General features: G+C 42.1%; 1 protein-coding gene across 1 annotated transcript; it reads left to right on the forward strand.

Annotated features, from left to right (window-relative positions):
- Positions 1 to 1,401: 1,401 nt before the first annotated feature.
- Positions 1,402 to 15,930, forward strand: tent4a (terminal nucleotidyltransferase 4A). The gene is made up of 13 exons (XM_036555596.1): positions 1,402 to 2,402; positions 6,167 to 6,290; positions 8,741 to 8,787; positions 9,002 to 9,122; positions 10,152 to 10,259; positions 11,346 to 11,474; positions 11,894 to 12,107; positions 12,889 to 13,015; positions 13,165 to 13,268; positions 13,753 to 13,931; positions 14,390 to 14,536; positions 14,967 to 15,119; positions 15,739 to 15,930. Exons 1-13 carry the CDS (start codon positions 1,606 to 1,608, stop codon positions 15,898 to 15,900), a joined length of 2,412 nt encoding a protein of 803 aa, XP_036411489.1. The 5' UTR covers positions 1,402 to 1,605; the 3' UTR covers positions 15,901 to 15,930.
- The last annotated feature ends 2,238 nt before the right edge of the window (positions 15,931 to 18,168 follow it).

The following is an 18,168-nucleotide window of genomic DNA, read 5'->3' on the forward strand; positions in this document are numbered from 1 at the left end:
AATACGTATGTAAGTAAATATTGAAACATTATGATCCCAAATGCCTTTTCACTATTATTATGCTTCATTAGATACATGATTTAATACAGCCATTACTATTACATATATGCATATCCTGGAATTGTGCCTCAGTGTTTAAATCCAGACTGGAATTTGATTCTTAGCCTCTTGTAATCTGCAGTAATGAGTAAATTTGGATGGTCTGATTACTGGCCCCTTGAAAGGAGATAGAAGTATAGAATTGTGAACTGGTGACAAAAAAGAACAGATGTGCTGATATACTGGTAACAGGTGTACAGTCAGATCTTATCAGGGTGTTACTTTGTCTTCTGGAAAACTAGGATTGTGCTAGGTGGAAGGCTAGGTGGAATTTTGATGTATGTTGAATAACCCAATACAAGCTTCTGGGATTTCATCAGTCAACAGGCAGTTTAGACTATACTACTCACCTTTCCTGATGGCAAGTCAGCAGTGGGACGGACTGAAAAGGATCTGGACTCTGCATCAGCTGACAGCCTGGTGTGTGTGTGTGTGTGTGTGTGTGAGTGTGTGAGTGCGTGCGTGCGTGCATGGTGGGGGGTACCACTGTGAACCTGGTACCTCACGTGTTTCCCTCAAAACACTTTTTCCCTTTGCCACTGACACCTCTGGGAATAAAATGATTTTTCTTCACTTACCTCTATACCACTACCCCATCATTTTCCACCAGATGAATACCATGTGGATGAAATCAGTTGTATTTTACACAAATGTCCAAAATAACATGATCATCCTGCTGAAACTTTGTGCAGACTCTATTAGGTATTGATCCTATCAATTACAATGAGGTTGGCGTAACGCTGTCATTGGTGTTATCATTCATTCATTTCATAGCAAGTTGGTGTCCATCCGTCATGTAATTTCTTTCCATAATCTTACTGTGTTTGTTTCCATAACTCCGCTATTTTGTTTTAACCTACCCAGTAACAACTTTCCCCTTTAATTTGTAACTGTTGCAATGTTGTAACGTTTATTACCTTCGTGCAACATGTATTTTCTGTTCTGTGTCTTTTGAAAGAGCTCTGCCGTAATACCCATGTTAACACAAGGAGGTTTACAGATAAGGACATTTACGTTCAGGGAACCATATAGTACAATCTAAAAAAATACAACTGCACGATCGACTGAGCTTACATTCCTACACTTTCGAAATACCTAAATTTTAATAAAATGTGGAATTTCGTTTAATTACATTCGCGAACGAGCCGTTCCACCGCCTCGATGTAAAGAAGGGTGGGGCAGGAGTTAGGGGATGAGTGCGCGTGCTCGCTTTTTGAGACGGGGGTGTGTTCAGGGCGATAGTTTAAAATCCAACGGACATGCGCAGCCTGTTTTCGGGTTCAAGAGAATACGCCATATTGGATCGCCGTACTGTTTCAGAATTTATAGCTAACTAGCTAGCTTGTATGAGGACTAGCCAGTGATCCCCATTCGATTTGGGCTTTTAGCACTTACTTTCTCTGTAATTTTAAACGGGATTACTTGCGAACTGTCAAGGTCCATTAACGAGTGTATTTTAACAGGCATCAGGATTCGTTTAAAAGGGGTGTTTAAAAAAATTGTTGAATGGATCCGAGGGTAGCTTGGATTCAGCCCGAGCAGAAAGGACCTGCGAATGCCTTATGGATGCATATTTGGGAGACCTCTCAGGCAGTCAGGACAAACTCCTCTCATCATCAGCCTCTTCATCATCATCACCATCACCACCACTACCATCACTCCCACCAGCACCTTTGTGTCAACTCTCCGGCTGTGGACTCCAGCGTTTTCAAAAATGTAGCAGCCGCGGCACCTAGCAAAAGCAGCAGCCATGCAAGCAGCTCCAGAAACAGCACTGCAAATTCTTCCTTCAGTGTAACGTTACCAAACGGCAGCACACAGAGCCCTCTCGCCACTCAGTTCTCCAACGGAGTAAAGGTAGGTGCGGGAGAGGGGAAAAGTCTACAGAAGACGAGTTCTGTGTCGTCCTCGTCCTCTGTGGACTCCGTAACAGAAAGCCCGGCTCCCAACTGCTCTTCGGGAAGGACTAATGGCAGTGGTGGTAATGCCGCTGGAAACATGAACAAAAACGCCGGAGGTGCCAACATATTTAGTTTCAGTGACAATATGTACAATATGAACCATCATCACAATCTTCATCAAGAACAACATCAGTACAATTTCCAGCAAAATTACAATAAGCGCCACAGTTTTCACCCCACCGCAGTCGTGAACCATCATAATCACCACCCAGGCCGTAGGAAAAGTGACAACAAGGCGAGCACCTATGGCATCAACTATCTGCTTTCCAACTGGAGCAATGGCAACTATGTCTGTTCTGGAACTCCGTGGAAAACCAGGAAATACAATCCAGGGATAAACGGGTAAGCCGAGTTTAAATATTAGCCCAGTATTAGTTGTGCTTTTTTTCCTCCACAGTACGTTGAAAGTCGTCCTGTAGCGTTTTCACTGAAGTGAACGGAGGCGAGATGTACTAACGTTAGCTTAACATTACAGCCATTCTACAATGCTGACTTCATATATCATTATCGCGTAAAACCCTATAAGCTGACAAACTCATGTTTCATATGCATGTAACATTGATAAAGCCATACGCTTTTGGGGAGTAAAGGAAATGAACTTTTCTTTGGCCTTAATAGGAAAACGCATGAATGCAGTCTCCAGACTGATTTTTAGGATACAAAGCTAACTAGCTAGCTAACCAGACATCGCAACTAGCTAGCTGGCTAACTGGTCGGCGAAGTTCTGTGCTACAAACAACTAGCGAGTTCAGTGTTCTTGAACTAGCTTGTAAGAGAAGTTGGCTGGCTGCCAGTCCACTAGATACTACTTTGATCATTTAAGACGTACATTACTGGTGAGGCATTTTCATGTTGGGATAAATATAAGAATATGATAAATGCTTACTATTAACAGAACGTGCTCATTGGGTTATGTTCATGTCAATACCATTTTTTTCTGGACATAATTGGGGTTGCCTTTTTAAGCACTATTTAGTTCAGTGGGCGTGAAGTTACATAGCTACTAGCAAGCCAAGTACAACTTCCCAGGGTGCGCGTGGGTTGGGTAACCTAAGGAATGCAGCTAGCTAGCTAACGTTAGCAATAAAGCTAACGTTAGGTAACGCCAAAGTGAGATGAGACAACAGGGACATTATTATAACGTTAACTAATTATTCCTTCCACCAAGTGGTCGATTCAAAGTTGCTGGGCAGCACTGTACTTGGAGGAGAAGAGATCATATAGAAAACTGCATGACTGCTGACAAAATGTAACGCCAGCTTGGGTAACGCTGTCTACCGCACGTATAGTTAACAAACATGACGTTACTTAACCTCCCACAGACATTTACCACAACGGTAACGTGAAATGTGAAGCGAGTATCTTTTCAGTAAGTTCACCATTTTGATCCACAGCAGATCTTGATAAAACTCTCCTCATAAATATTCATTAAAAGAAATCAGTTGGAGGCGTGGCCATTTAATTCTTGTTGGGTGTTAGTTTGATATTTTTAAAGTTAAGTGTGCCATGTAATTTATTATTATTATTATTATTGATGCGTGGCCATTTGGACCTTAGCTGGAGACACAGTTTAGCATATATCTCACAAGATGCTGCAAGCGTCAAAATAGCGTAGCAGTAACGTTACCCCACTTAGCTAGCAACGTAACGGATTGGCAAACTAAGTAACCACATTTTAATATTTTCCGACTGACCTCAATTTGCTGTTTTCTTAAGTAGATCGCAAGGCTACTACCTGTTAACTGGGTATAATCTATAGAAATTAAGTTCTCTATTTGCATGCATTCGTTAGCTAGCCATTTGCACCTCTGTTGATTTGGTGATATTAATGGAGAAACGTGGCTACGGCAACAAGAGCAAGTTTGCATTGTTTTTGATGCGGCTTAGACGTTATACGGTGTCAATTTTTATCCTTCCCTTGCCTGCTTACTAATATAATGCAAAATGGAGTCCCTTGCATATACACCTGAGGCCTGTCGACTGTTAGCTGGGTTGGTTGTTGGCTACCCATCTGGTTAGCAGTATCGTCAAAATGACAAGTATTTTGTGCAACCCCATTAGCCAGCTTGATGAAACTTACGCAGCAAAGTCACACAGTCAAGATGAAAGAATATAGCAAATCTTAAGTTGGGTATTTCTCAATTGCATGGTGTTATCCATTTGGATTTGCTCCCCTTTTGCTAGGCGACTTGCATGCTGCCTCTGACAGTCAGACGGGGGGAGGGGTAGCTAGCTAGCTAGCTGGGTAGCTGTTGCAGTTCTTGATGACGGTTAGCTAGGTAGCGAGTTGAATTCCAGATGACAGTCGGCTATGGCTTGCCAGTTCTGCATGTGTAAACCAACAGAATGCCGCATGCATCGTTTTACTTTGCCTTGCAAGCTAACCTGATGAAATGTCGAGGTAGCCTGGTGTGAATTACTAGCTACAGCTAACTATACTGTAAGACAACGGATATGCCTGTTTTTGCATCACCAGACTTGATCAGTGTTATGTTTGTCCGCGTAGATTTAAATGTGGCGTTCACGTTCATGCCGTAGGTAGCCACGCATGGTAAAAGCATGTTGGTCTCACGTTAAGCTAACAAGTTAGCTAAGCGAAATATTCGACGCTGGCACCAATACGTAGGTGTTAATGTTTGTTAGTGTAACTTTGGTAGTGTATGAGGTCTGCAGTCCAGTAGTTTAGCAGAGGATCTGAACAGGAAGCAACTCATCTGTTGCATGAACTTGTGATATTTGTAATGGTAGGTTGCACCCATCTGGGAATTTTCTGCTAAAGAATTTGGAGCTCGTGGGAAAAGTAACTCGTTTCGTTTAGTTAGACCACAGGGTGTCATGCATCGATGTAGCTAGACAGATTGATGTCTTTAAATTGAGGCGTAAACGCGCATTAAGTGATGAATGAAATTATGTATCCACTTTAAAAGAACTTAAAAACGGAAAAGCATCGGTTTATCTTGCTGTGTCAACTTACTCAAATTTGGGAGGTGATTTGTGGCGAAAGTTACGCGTTCCATCCAACATTTATCCCTAAAGTGGACATTTGTACAAACAGCCCAATTGGTGTTAACAATGTAGCCTATTGACCACTGTAAGAATGATCCGTTTTAAATCTTTTCTTCATTTTTATTCAGAATTAAGAGTACAAACTGATCCAGATTACATGCAGTGTAACCAAAATGATGATGTAGATTACATGCAATATGAACAAGCTGGCGTTGACCATAACAAAAGCAGTGTTGCCCTCTATATGTAAAAGGCCTGATTTCTACTGTGTTTGTGCACCTGATTCTGTACACAATGCAGCAGGTATCTTCAGTCCTTTCACTAGCTCAGTTACTCTGTACAGTGAAGGAAGTGGAATGATTTTACTCTCTCTTTTTTGTATCCAGAATAAAGTTTTTGGGTTTGTAGGGTGGTGTTTGTTTGCAATGTCAGTAAACAGTTCTCCTTTATTTTATGCAGCGTCTTTTAGCTTTCCACAGTGTGTATGTGACAAGCAGCATTCTGACAGTTTCTGAGAGTACTGAGTTCGACATCCAATGCCAGCATTATGACCTTGTTACCCACAACATTGATTGTTGCCATTGATTGGTGAAGAGGCCACATTTGATGGGCTTGTGGGGGGAAAACCTACAAATCTGTAAAGGTACCGTTAGCCCTAGGCTTTCCAGCTTTCCTTACATGACTGTCATTATATGGCATTAGAGTCATTTCCTCAGGGCTACAATAGTGGTTATAGTGGGTAAAATAGACCGGCTGTTTTTCCTCTAAAATTTTTATCTTTTTATTGCACTGTATGCAATGGAGAGTTGTCCATTATGCAGTCACAGATATTATATGATTATAAATGAGATTCTTGAAACGTGTAGGGATAGTCAAGTGGTGATAAATATTTGTAAACAGCAGTTTGTACCCAATCTATTTTTTGATGTGGTTCAGCTGGGCAAGTGTCAAATCTGTATTTGCCACTTAAATTTACATTTCATGATGGCAGCATCACCTAGTACTGTGAGACCACTAAGAGCTTTCAAACTGTGCCTTTGAAAACAATGTTACTCCAATGGCCAAAGGAGTTTCCAAAATTCTCCTTTCCCTCCCTCCAGGCTCCACGAGGAGATAGTGGATTTCTACGAGTTCATGTCCCCGCGCCCCGAGGAAGCGGCCATGAGGAAAGAGGTGGTGAACAGGATAGAGACGGTCATCAAAGAGCTGTGGCCCACGGCGGACGTGAGTACAGTACCCCCAGTGGTCACACCAGCACCATGCGTGTTCAGTTGTACAGAGCTCCCGTTGGACACTGGACTTACCACAGTAATCCAGCTTCAGTCTGTAAAGGTGAAAGGCGATTGTACTCAGTTTAGCTCTTTCCATTGGTATTTTGAGGTTTCCAGAAGGTTAACATGGTTCTTTGAGAAATTTGGAACAAGCATGCAGAAATTGGACCTCAGTTTAACACCTAAGATTGTCTGATGTGCATCCTGTAATTGACCTCTCCAAAGTTCATAATGGCTTGTTCTTTTGTGTTGTAAAAACGTCTCTGTGTGAATTCCTCCTATAGTAAAGATGAGGAGCAGCATATTTATAAAGCTAAATTATACTTTTGAGTTGATTCATTGAGTTTGAGGTTTTTTTTTAATTTGACTACAGTCAGCTACCACTACAAACTACAGGAACATGGTAAGTTGGAAAGAAATGGCCAGATAGCTTGGTGGGAACAAGAACTTTTCCTCCTGGAGTCATGCTTTATGACATTATCGGGTAGCCTCAGTCACCAGAAGGCAGAGATGAAATATTGTAAATTAAGATTTTTCAAAATCAGAAAATGACAAAATGTTTCCTCTTCCTGAGAACACATTGGAAAAAAGACATGGCTTAAATTGAGTGGCTAGAAAGTAATTTGAATTTTTCCCCAAAAATATTATATCTGTGGGAATTTTAATCAGTGTACTTGTTCTATTCATTAGTCCTCAGCAGTACCTTTGTTACTATTGGTAAGTTTACATTCCAGTTTTAATGAAATTCACTGATATACCACGGGTAAATGGAATTTTCATACATTGTTTCAATGTCATTGCGCAGTGACAAATAACAAGAATTGTAACTGACCATTCCACATCACTAAGAGCTAAGTTACCAAAGGTGGAAATGTTTAACATCTTATTTGAAAAGTAGTTCTTGGAGTAAGCCAGCAAGTAAACACTGCTGTGTAACAGTAATGTGAAATAAAGTCTCAAAATTGTCTCAAATTCATTGGCTAGCTAACGAATCCAGCAGCACCATTTGGATAATGTTACTATAAGTACAGCAATTTCATGTAGTCAGTGCAACTTGTTGATTTTGATATCACTTCTTGCATTTTGTAGTGCAGCTAAGTAGAGCTCAGACAATTATGCATCCATTTTAGAAAAGCAATGTGGCACTCACATCTCTGGTACATTACGAATATTGGCACAGCTAGGAGTTTGATATCTTAAGAAAGAAAAAGGAAAGAGAGTGTTTTTTTTCTTATCAGCATCATTTCCCTGCAGAGAATTGGTTAGTGATAATTTTGTATCATGATCTGAATGTATTGTTTCGTGTGTAGTGACCAGTGCTTGATAACATATCTTATTGTTGCTGTGTCCTGAGATGGAGATGCACAGTGCGAGTGATTCTCTAATTTCAGAGCACTTGTCGGGCATGTCAGGCCCTGGCTTCAGCAGTTCTGCAATAGCCCACTCATAATGTGTTAGCTCAACTGGAAGTTCAGTTGTTACTGATTTCTAAGAATGCTCAGTGTACGGTAGCTCTGGGACAGTACTCTGCAGCTTTGTGCCAACCTGCATAAGGCTTCTTAATTTACAACTCTCTGAGCACTGGATTAACCAGACCTAAATCACTGCAAAACCACTGTTCTACTAAATTATTTTTTTCCTGATGTTTATTTTGTCATTTTCCTTATCTTGTATTTTTCTTTTACTACATGAACTAGCCTGAATGAACCAGTTTTTGTATTCTGTCTTATGTATGTGTGCGTGCTTTCACTTTTCATATATTGTATATTTGTTTGTGCCCAACACCATACAAGCAGTTCCCTTGCAGGGGGTTATTTTGACTTGACTTCACAAGCACAGAGACCCTGTCAGTGAACACCTGCAGGGCATTTGCCGAATGCTGAAACAGGGTCTCATTTTGTAAGGGTTCTTAAGTCGTAATATTCACCTTAACCAGTGGGTTAACATGGAACACAGAATCCTGATGTTGAAATGTCAGTATTGCTTCCAGAATCTTTGGCATCCCGGTTCTATTTTCAGTCCAGTGGAATCTGTTCTTCATTTGAAAATGAAATTGGTATCATCTTTTGCTATCATTTTGCTCCAATGCAACAAGATTTTCCAGGGGAACCTCTTTGCTCTGATGAGCGCTAAGCTTTTACCTCTTTCCCAGAGCTCCTTCTAGTGTCTACAATTGCCAGGAAAAAATGGTATAAAAACTGACACAGTAAAAGCAAGGGTCTTTTGGCCTTGGTTATGAACAAAAATCTAAGCGCTTTTGATACTAGACATGAAGATTTGAGATTGCAGTATCAAAGCAAGGTTTAATCACCCTTCTGATGGAATTCTCAATAGATCTCTTTTGAAATATAAACATTATGTCCCAAACACATCTTAAGTTTAACCCCCTTTTCTTTAATACAGGTCCAGATATTTGGCAGCTTCAGTACTGGGCTTTATCTCCCAACCAGGTAACAACAGACTATAGTATGTAAGATCAACAGTATGGTGGCTAATATAAGTGAGAAGTAAATATCCCATGTCTGTACTGTGAAAATGTGCTGGTAGCGCTTGAATTCCAAATCTGTGAAATTAGCATGATATCTCTGAAAAATAGCCTTGCAAAATCACTAAAAGGGTGATAAACCTTCAGTAAATGCCCTTTTTCTTCTCCCTTTACTGTAGTGACATTGACCTGGTTGTCTTTGGGAAGTGGGAGCGTCCCCCACTGCAACAGTTGGAACAGGCCTTACGGAAACACAGTGTGGCTGAGCCTTACTCCATTAAAGTGCTTGACAAAGCTACGGTGAGTTTGCCGTTTCACACGCTGTGCTGAAATGAGGATTGACCGTCCTAACAAACACTCCACAAAGAAATGCCTGGTCCTGGAGCTGATGGAAGGTGTTTGAATACATGTGTCTCATGGGCTTTGCTGATTGTAGAGTCTAGACTATAGTAAATGGAGTACAAAGTGAAATCCATTTTTTCAATTTTCCGTTGGATATTGTTTTGATTTCTGTTTTCTTGGCTTCAAATTACGTTTTCCATTTTGTTTGTGAAAGCATCTGGAACTTAATCAGTTTGATAAAAGAGAGAATATGTAAAATCACATTGTTCTGTATTGTCATGCATTATATCTGTTTATTCCTGTAGTATTACAAGAATATAAATGTTCCCTTGCAATATCTGTAGAACAGTAAACCCTCCCATTCATAAAAGTAATTGGTAGTCATCTGCCCTGAACTTTGCGGAGAGGGCCATATTTCTGAGGGTCCACTTACTTTGGACATTGTTATAGATGTGATTGAAGTTACTTGCTAGCTTACTATGCACATACTAGATGCACACATCAAGTTGCAATCTCCATCATGGCATCATGCTACACTGTTGCGAAGTTCCTGAACACTTGCTCAAGGGCCTGTACTTTGCTTCTATAACAAGGGCCAGAGATGGATTTGTCTGGGCGTTCGGGGTTTACAGCATTTTCCAGATGGGATTTGTGGTGATTCCTCGATTGAACAAATTCCATGATAGATCCCAGATTCCGTTAAATCCTCAGAATTCATTTGGCCCTATAAATGGAGATTGTTGTAGCGGTCTTGTTAAAGGAATATTCCGGTTTGGAATGCCAGGTTGTAATGCTGCTGTTGTACCTGCCAGCTAGGTTCTTAACATGTAATGCTTCGGTAGATGTTCAGCTATGTAGACAGACAGCTTATAACATTCAGTGTGTTAGAGTATCTGATATGAAAAGAACTGAATCTTGATGAACTCACGGTTTGAGAGTTAAAATGAAGCTCCAGTTCTAAAGAATTCAGTCTCCCCCCTGTTTTAGGTACCAATAATAAAACTCACTGACCAGGAAACAGAAGTCAAAGTGGACATCAGTTTCAATGTGGAAACTGGAGTGAAAGCTGCTCGCTTCATCAAGGATTATGTGAAGGTAAGTTGTCATTTTCTGACTAAAGGGGTTTCTTATTTTTCAGCATGAAGCCATTTTAAAAGCATGTGCGCTATGCATTAGTTCTTGAAAAAATATAGCTTATCCTGTAAATCTGCAAATGAAGCAGTGAAGAGGCCCCTCTTCAACAAATTCAAGCTTGCAATTTGGCTTAAGTGATGAAAACCATGTCAGTTCCTTTCAAGCGCTGACATTTGTTCTGCTGTTGGCTTAAGCATTGTTTTCTTCACTTTAGATTTAGTATGAAGTGTTTTTTGAAGTGTAGATAAATGAACAAATAATGAAAATGCAGTAGAAGCAAGTCTCATGGTAGCTTACATACCTAACCATTTTTAGGTTCTTTTACCATGCTCGTAGGTAGTGAGTCTTATGAAACTGTTTTAATTGCAAAGTTTTCATGTTTAGACAGAAAAGTGGACCTCCAGACTAGTTTATGAATTGTTATTGGCATGTTTGAAAATATTTTGTGGAACTTCCCTTTCTATGTTACTGAAGACTTGTCACTTGTATATACATGTTCTGAAACCCTGCAGTTATTTTGGATTAGACATTCAAAAGCTCCATGGCTCACTTTTTTTTTTTAAGTGTGTTGTGGGAAAGGAATTATGATTTAAAGTGTTTTTTTTACCTGCAGGTTTTGTTAAGGGTGTTTCTGGGCCATTGAGAGCTAAAGGGCTATGAATATATGCATGGGAAATGTTATGTTATGAAAAATCCACAGGTAGTATTTTTAGGGGTTATGTTTTCATAAGAAAAAATGAAATCACAGGTTCATTTGTGAGTAACTACATGCTTCTTTGAATATGAATCTTAAGCAGGATTGCAGCTTTTTATGTGTGTTTATGTGTGTTATGTGTGTAGATATCCAAAGGGTTTCATTGAGTCAAATGTTTGAATGCAGAACAACAGCTTGCATTTGAAACTTGAAGTTATTTGTCATATCCTTATCATATCATTTTCTGTGGCAGAACAGGCCTGGCTTACCACAGCAGGTTAAAAGCAGTTTGTGGAAAGAATTACCAGTAATAGCTGGAATAATTGACTGATGAGCTGTCTCTTCCCTTTCAGAGGTATACCGTCCTGCCTTACTTAATTTTTGTGCTGAAGCAGTTCCTCCTTCAGAGGGATCTAAACGAGGTCTTCACCGGTGGAATCAGCTCTTACAGTCTCATTTTAATGGTCATTAGCTTCCTACAGGTAAGAGGTCATGCTCTCGAACCAGTGCTTTTCCCCCAAAGGCTGCACCTCAGTGCCTACAACCTTATGTTACCACTCAGAGTTGTGTTCAGCAGGCTGATGAGACTGTTTTAAAGGATGACAGCCTAGATCTGTCCATCAGAACCCCATTTTTTTTTTTTTTAAAAAGACCTTCTGTGCTGACTTGAAACGGATGTTTCGCACAGTAAAGTTTTCATAACGCGCATGTCCTAACACGCAACACCGCATGTCACAATGGTGCACATTATTCTAGTAGAATCTTGTCGAGGAGCTTCAGGCTTCCTCCATCGCTGAGAGTTCTCGGGTTGTCAGAATGCAAAATGTTGACCGTAGGCCCTTGCTGGTTCTAATGTACAGCATGCCACCTGCTCTGTTCTTACTTGCCTCTGTTGTTGTAGCTGCACCCGCGAATCGATGCCAGAAATCCCAACGTCAACCTAGGAATCCTGCTCATTGAGTTCTTTGAGCTGTACGGGAGGCACTTTAACTACTTGAAAACGGGGATCCGGATCAAGAACGGAGGCGCGTACATTGCCAAAGAAGAAATCATGAAAGCCATGACCAATGGGTACAGGCCATCGATGCTGTGCATCGAGGATCCCCTCTTGCCAGGTAAAAAAAGAAAAAATGTCAGGCGCGCACAAAATGCATGCCGGTGGAATTTCAATGCATTATTCAAGTGTCAAAGTGCAAATCGAAAGCCTCTTTGAGAGGTATGCAGTATGTATACAATAAATGTGCAAATCCTCATCGCTTAGCAACAAAGTAAACATCGAGCACATGTTTCTCTAGACTAGTGTAGGCTGCTCAAATAGTGTGGCACTGTTTATTCAAAGCTGTAAGTCAGGGTTGCATCGGAGCCTTGAGAGCTTTATACAAAATGGTGATGTTCACGTGTGTGTGTGTGTGTGTGTGTGTGTGTGTGTGTGAGTTCTGACAACTCTGTTTTATGCCTGACTTAAATGGCTTGTCCAATTTGCATATTTCAATGGAAATTCTCCTGTAAGATGTCAAATAGGATTTACAAGTCAAGTCTTGCGTGCAGTGTGCTTTCTGTGTACCACCTCCACAAGCTGAAAAGACCCATCCATGGGAATTTATGTAGGAATATTTGCAACGAGCTTGACTACATACCATATCATTATGTGGGTACATATTTGCTGGTTTGGCCGCCCATAAGTCATAATTATTTCTTTCCATTCAGAATTTGGTTCTGAAGTACATACGTAATATGAATATGTGAATGCATTTGATTGCTTGTCTGAGATCATGTGACCTGAGTTGACCCGTTTTTGCCAGCAGTTTGAGGCCTGCTGGTGGGTTCTGCTCTCCCTCTCTCTCTCTCTCTCTCTCTCTCTCTCTGATCTAAGTTTGTTTTGCTTGTTCTTGCCAGGAAATGATGTTGGTAGGAGCTCCTATGGTGCCATGCAAGTGAAACAGGTCTTTGACTACGCCTACATCGTGCTGGGCCACGCAGTGTCCCCCCTCGCCCGCTCGTACCCCAACAAAGACACCGACAGGTGAGACGGTCTGCCCGATTTCTGCGGGTCGCAGCAGCACCGGCTGCACGCTGTGGCGTGGATCTCCCCACGACCGCTGACTCTGGTTCTTCTTTCATCTCCCTCTGTGTCTTCTCACAGCGATTTGCTTTCTTTCTTTGTCCCCGCAGCACTTTGGGTCGCATTATCAAAGTGACCCAGGAAGTCATTGACTACAGGGAGTGGATCATTAAGAAGTGGGGGGGCAAGCAGAGCTCCCAGACAGAGAGCTGTGGTAAGTCACCCTAAACCTGCGCCGGTCCGGTCTGATTAAATTTACAGCATAGTTTAATTGGTGTGGGTGGCTTGCCACTCTGAGAAATAACGGCTCAGTTTAACTGCACCTACTGTGATAATGGACAGATATGGGTTCATTTATGCAAAATCATTTAGAAAACTTTCATGCAGAATTGGAACTTTACACATTAATTGTATATTTTAAAATATCATTTGACTGCCATTGAAAAGCTTTTTGGTGTCTTTGACTGGAGTTCAGATATGAATCATGCCTTCTATGACATTTAGGTATATAAACCTGTCATGACTGTCATTACAACTGCCTGTCGCTCTTTTATTAAGGTTAAGACTTTGTAAATGCAGTAGGTTCCTGAATCTTAGTGTTTTTGTTAACACTAAACCCATGTGAGTTTAAGGTTTGAAGCAGGATGCTGGCTGGTGCAGTTCCTGGTGCTACCGTTTTTGTGTGTATGTACCCACAGGCCCTGTCCTGAAGGAGGGAGGGGAGCAGGCGGACCCCAGCGGCCTGGTGGCCCTCACCGCAGACGAGCGTCAGCGCGACTCGGTGTCCCCGCACAGCGCCGACTCCCCCATGTCCCTCTCCAGCCCCCAGCAGCACTCCTCGGCCTCCTCGGTCTCCTCCCTCTCAGGAAGTGACATCGTAAGGACCTCCCCCCCCCGTGCGCCGCTCTGCACTACTCCAGCATGGCCCTGTCTGGGAGCAGTATTTTGTATTCCGATGCAGTAGAGGCACCTGAAAGTAATTCCTGACAGGAGCTAGTTTCCGCTGTGAGGCAGTTGTACTTCTGAAAACAAAAATCACCATTAGTTGTCTGCATGCTGTCACTTTTTATTTGATGATTTATATGCTTGCTGTTCAGTTCTGGTCCTTGAAGGCCAGTGTCTGCAGGCTTGTTCCAGCAGAGTGCTTAACCACCTGATTTTTCTTACTTCATTGTCTGCATTGAATCAATTAAGACCAGCCCCTTGTGTTTGTTGGTGTTTTTTTAAAGGATCAAGATCCTCCCAGGGCTGGAGTTGAGTAGCTCTGCCTTTCATTTGTTTTGACAATTTAAAATGGGTACTTTCTTAATTTAACTTCTTTTTTTAAATAAATAGGACTCTGATTCAACTCCCTGTGCCGCTCCAAACATTCCCCCTTACCCAATGCAAGCACACACACTGGCAACCCTGGCGCCCACACTACAGATCCCAAACGGGAAGCCTAACCTTAGCGGAGCCTTGATCATGCCTTCTGGCTCCCAGGTAAGTGCCAGTCCCTGTGCAGCTTTCAATGTCATTGCTTTGCATTTTGGAAAAGGGAATTTTTCCAGTAATCTTAATGCATTGCTTCTGGACTTGCTTTAGCCTATTTTTTTTTTATTTTTTTTTTACCTTCTCGATCAGTTCGTCCATGTTTGATCATTCAGTCATAACTGCAAAACAGTGTTATGTTAAATCGAATTCGTTTCAGATATTTCCCTCAGTGTGGGTTTGCTTAGAGGTGTTCGTGGATGTTAGCAATGAACTGTGCTTTCTCCCGCACATTCGTAGTTCATCGATCTGTTTTATTAGCTATGAAATGGACACCGCTGTTTGCAAGATGTTCTGTCAGTTCTGCGTAAGTTCAGAAGCCAGCCTTAAACCTGTAACGTGAGAAACGTTGCCAACGTCTGCCCGCTTCCCCCTCCTGCAGGCCAGACTGTCTCTGCCCGGAAACATTGGCGTCCATTCCCTGCCTGGCAGACAGGTTTGTATAGAAGGGGCACCTCCTTTCCTACACATGCCCCCTCCTGCTGCCCCTCCTGCCTCTCCCAGCCCTCTGCCAAGCTCCCACCTGCACCACAAGGTAGGCGCCTGCACACTCCACGCGCTGTAGAGAACTGGGGCTGTGCACAGGGAGGAATTTCATACTCAAAACATGCTTCCCAAGAATAAGTAATAAAGCCCAGCTTTGCCCCTAAGCACAGTGTGAAACTCCACTTCCTATTGTGGCCATATAGATCTACAGTCTGGAAAAATAAAACATTCAAGTTATTGCAGACGGGGTTCTTCACCTCCTTCACAAATGTTGATGGGAAAAAAATCTTAAATTTTTGTAGTTTTAATTAGAAAACGAATACCAGGTTGTTCATTCATCATCACGTAGATGACTTGTATGAACATTTAGTCTCATCGCTTTATAGAAAGCAAATTTTTTTTGCTCGCTTTTTGTGTTGCTTAACTTTTTTATTCCAGTTTCTATTTTGAATCTACATGGCAATGTCTTGTATGAATTTAAACGATTTTAATTTAATTTTAGTTAGCTGATTAACTGATGTCGTCATAGACCTAAGCTTGCTGCCCCAGTTGAGATGTTGTTTCCAGCCTGCGTTGGCAGGGAAGTGAAGAGGTCAGAGTTGTTGTCGGAAGGACACGTCAGCTCAGCCCCCCCTCACTCATTCTTTCCCTCCCCCCACCCCTCGCAGATTCACAACGGGCCCAAGTACTCCGTGAAGGGACTCCACAGCCCGGCCGTGATGCACAGCCCCACCCAGGGCGGCCGCGCTCACCTGCAGTACAATCGCAACACGTGGCGGCGGAGGAAGCACACCCGCGAGAGTCTGCCGGTCACTCTCAGCAGCAGATAAAGCCCCCCCCCCTCCCCTCCCCCCAGCCGCTGGAGCTCTCCGACAACCCCCCCCCCCTCCCCGCCCCAAGCGCTCAAAAAGAGGAACGAGACCAGCATTTAACGCCGCGGCCTGTAGGTGGCGTTAACTCTGCGGCCAAACTTTTTTGCATGTGTCCTGTACGGTGGTCCTGACGCCCGCCTTGCAGGTTGTTGTACAGTGCTTATCAGTCTTTGACGATTTTTCCTGATGTAATTTTTTTTTTCGTTTTATTTTTTTGTGTTATATTGTTTTGGACGTTCTTTTGTTTATGTTCTTACTCTGTTTGTTTTATGCTGCACCATGGGTGGGAGCGTCGCAGTGTGACGATTTCCTGGAGAGTTCGGTGACCTGATCCCTCCAGAAGATTGCTTTTCGAGGGGGGCAAGTTGGAGGCGACAGCTTTTTTTTTTTGTTTTCTTTCTCAACTTCGCAGCAAAGCTGCCCGTTTTCATACTCATAGTCAACTTTTTCAAGTGTACAAAAGGAACAAACTGTTACTCATTTGTGCAATAACTTTTTTTTTTTTTCTTCCAAAAATAAGGTTATATTTAATTTTGCTATGGATGTGTCAAGCTTCTTTTTTTAAGTTATTTTTGTAGTGTTTTTATTTTGTTTAAAGTTTACAGATCCTTTCCCAGATTGCATTGTTTGCAAGTCTGTTTTTAAGTGGGCTGTATTTCTGAGTCTGGAGGGCAAACTGTTGCGTTACACACTAACTCCCGGACAGACGACGTGCGCCGCGGGATACAAAGGGACACCCCGCGCGGGACAGAAGTGAGAGTGGCCGCGATTCACAGAACACTTTCCTGCTCTCTGCCAGCAGGTGGAGCTGTCGCCAAGCGCGCGTCTCCGGGCCTGCTTTTACTGAAAGACACAACAGAGGTAGAACGTTTGTTTTTAAATCACTTCTTTTGATGGGTGGGTGAGTGTGTGTGTGTGTGTGTGTGCGTGTGCGTGTGTGTGTGGGAGAGAGTGAGTGAGAAAGTGTGTCTGTCCACTACCAGGGCCTTCGCCGAGTGTCCAGTTAATATGTGATCAGTGTTTCGGCCAGGAAACCCGTGGGGTTTTCGTTTGGCCACGCTCCTTTTTAGTCTCCTGAAATCTTCCCATGCAGTTTGGACGGATACTCCTTTTTTTTCCCCATAATCCTGAGATGATTTCCGGCAACAGATGGCCACCTTTGGTGAAAACCCATCTGATTTTCAGGACCTTGGTCCATTTTTTTGTACTTTCTTTCATCTTCCTTTTCATTTTAAATGGAAAAAAAGGGGAGGGGGCGGGGGATGGAGGTAGTGGGGGGGGCGGGGGAGGGGAGGGAGAGTTGAATGAAGGTACCGCAGATTAGGAATGGACCTTGTGAATTTGTAACCTGTGTATATGCAAGGTGCCCCAAACAGCATTTTTTTGCAGAGTGGGTGCCCAGTTAAACGGACTTAGGAGAAAGGGAATTATTTTGATTCCATTCAGGAATCTGTAACGGTATGCATTCGTTCTGTTAAGAGCAACACCGTCAAATCAGAAATTTAATACCAAGTACTTCCGTTACTGTATGCGTTGCCAGAGGTGTTAATTTTTCTTTCAGTATTGCATCATGGGGCAGCAGACATTTGGCAGTCAAACTAATGCTGTCGCTCAAAGTATTACAGATGCATACAGGTATTACTATGCAAGTGTTTTTTTGTTTTTTTTTTGTTTTTGTTTTCCTCTCCGTCTCCTTCTGGTGACAACTGCTTGATGCCATGTTGAAGCAAGGATAATGTAACTTTAAATTTAATTTAAAAAGCACTGTTGTCCCACACAATGACACACAGCGATGTATGAGAGCCAGAATTATATGCAAGCTCAAAGCTGGTCATTTTCAAGTCTAGTTTTGTAGATCCAGCAAACTTCGCCAAGGAGTGTAAATTCTGACAGTGGCTGGTGAGTATGTGTTAGTGCAGAGGGTTGAACATATTTAAAGTAAAGGCTATTTATTAAGGCTTAAATTAAAAATCACACTTTTAGCCACAGCCAAAAACAAAAGCAGACTCACATGGAGTAGGCAGTCTATATTGGTGACTTCTGTTTAACAACATTCCATTTTGGAATAGTGCTTAAAAGTGCTTTACAAAACCATTAGTCATCTTGAGTCCAGTGTAAGCGGTTATGAGGTAGACCTAGGCCAATATTGAATAAAAACTATGACTTAACACATTAATCAAAAATGACACAAGTGATGCTTATAGTGGTTTCAGATGGATCTAGACA

Source organism: Megalops cyprinoides, chromosome 21 (assembly GCF_013368585.1).
Source record: "Megalops cyprinoides isolate fMegCyp1 chromosome 21, fMegCyp1.pri, whole genome shotgun sequence".
NCBI lineage: Eukaryota > Metazoa > Chordata > Actinopteri > Elopiformes > Megalopidae > Megalops > Megalops cyprinoides.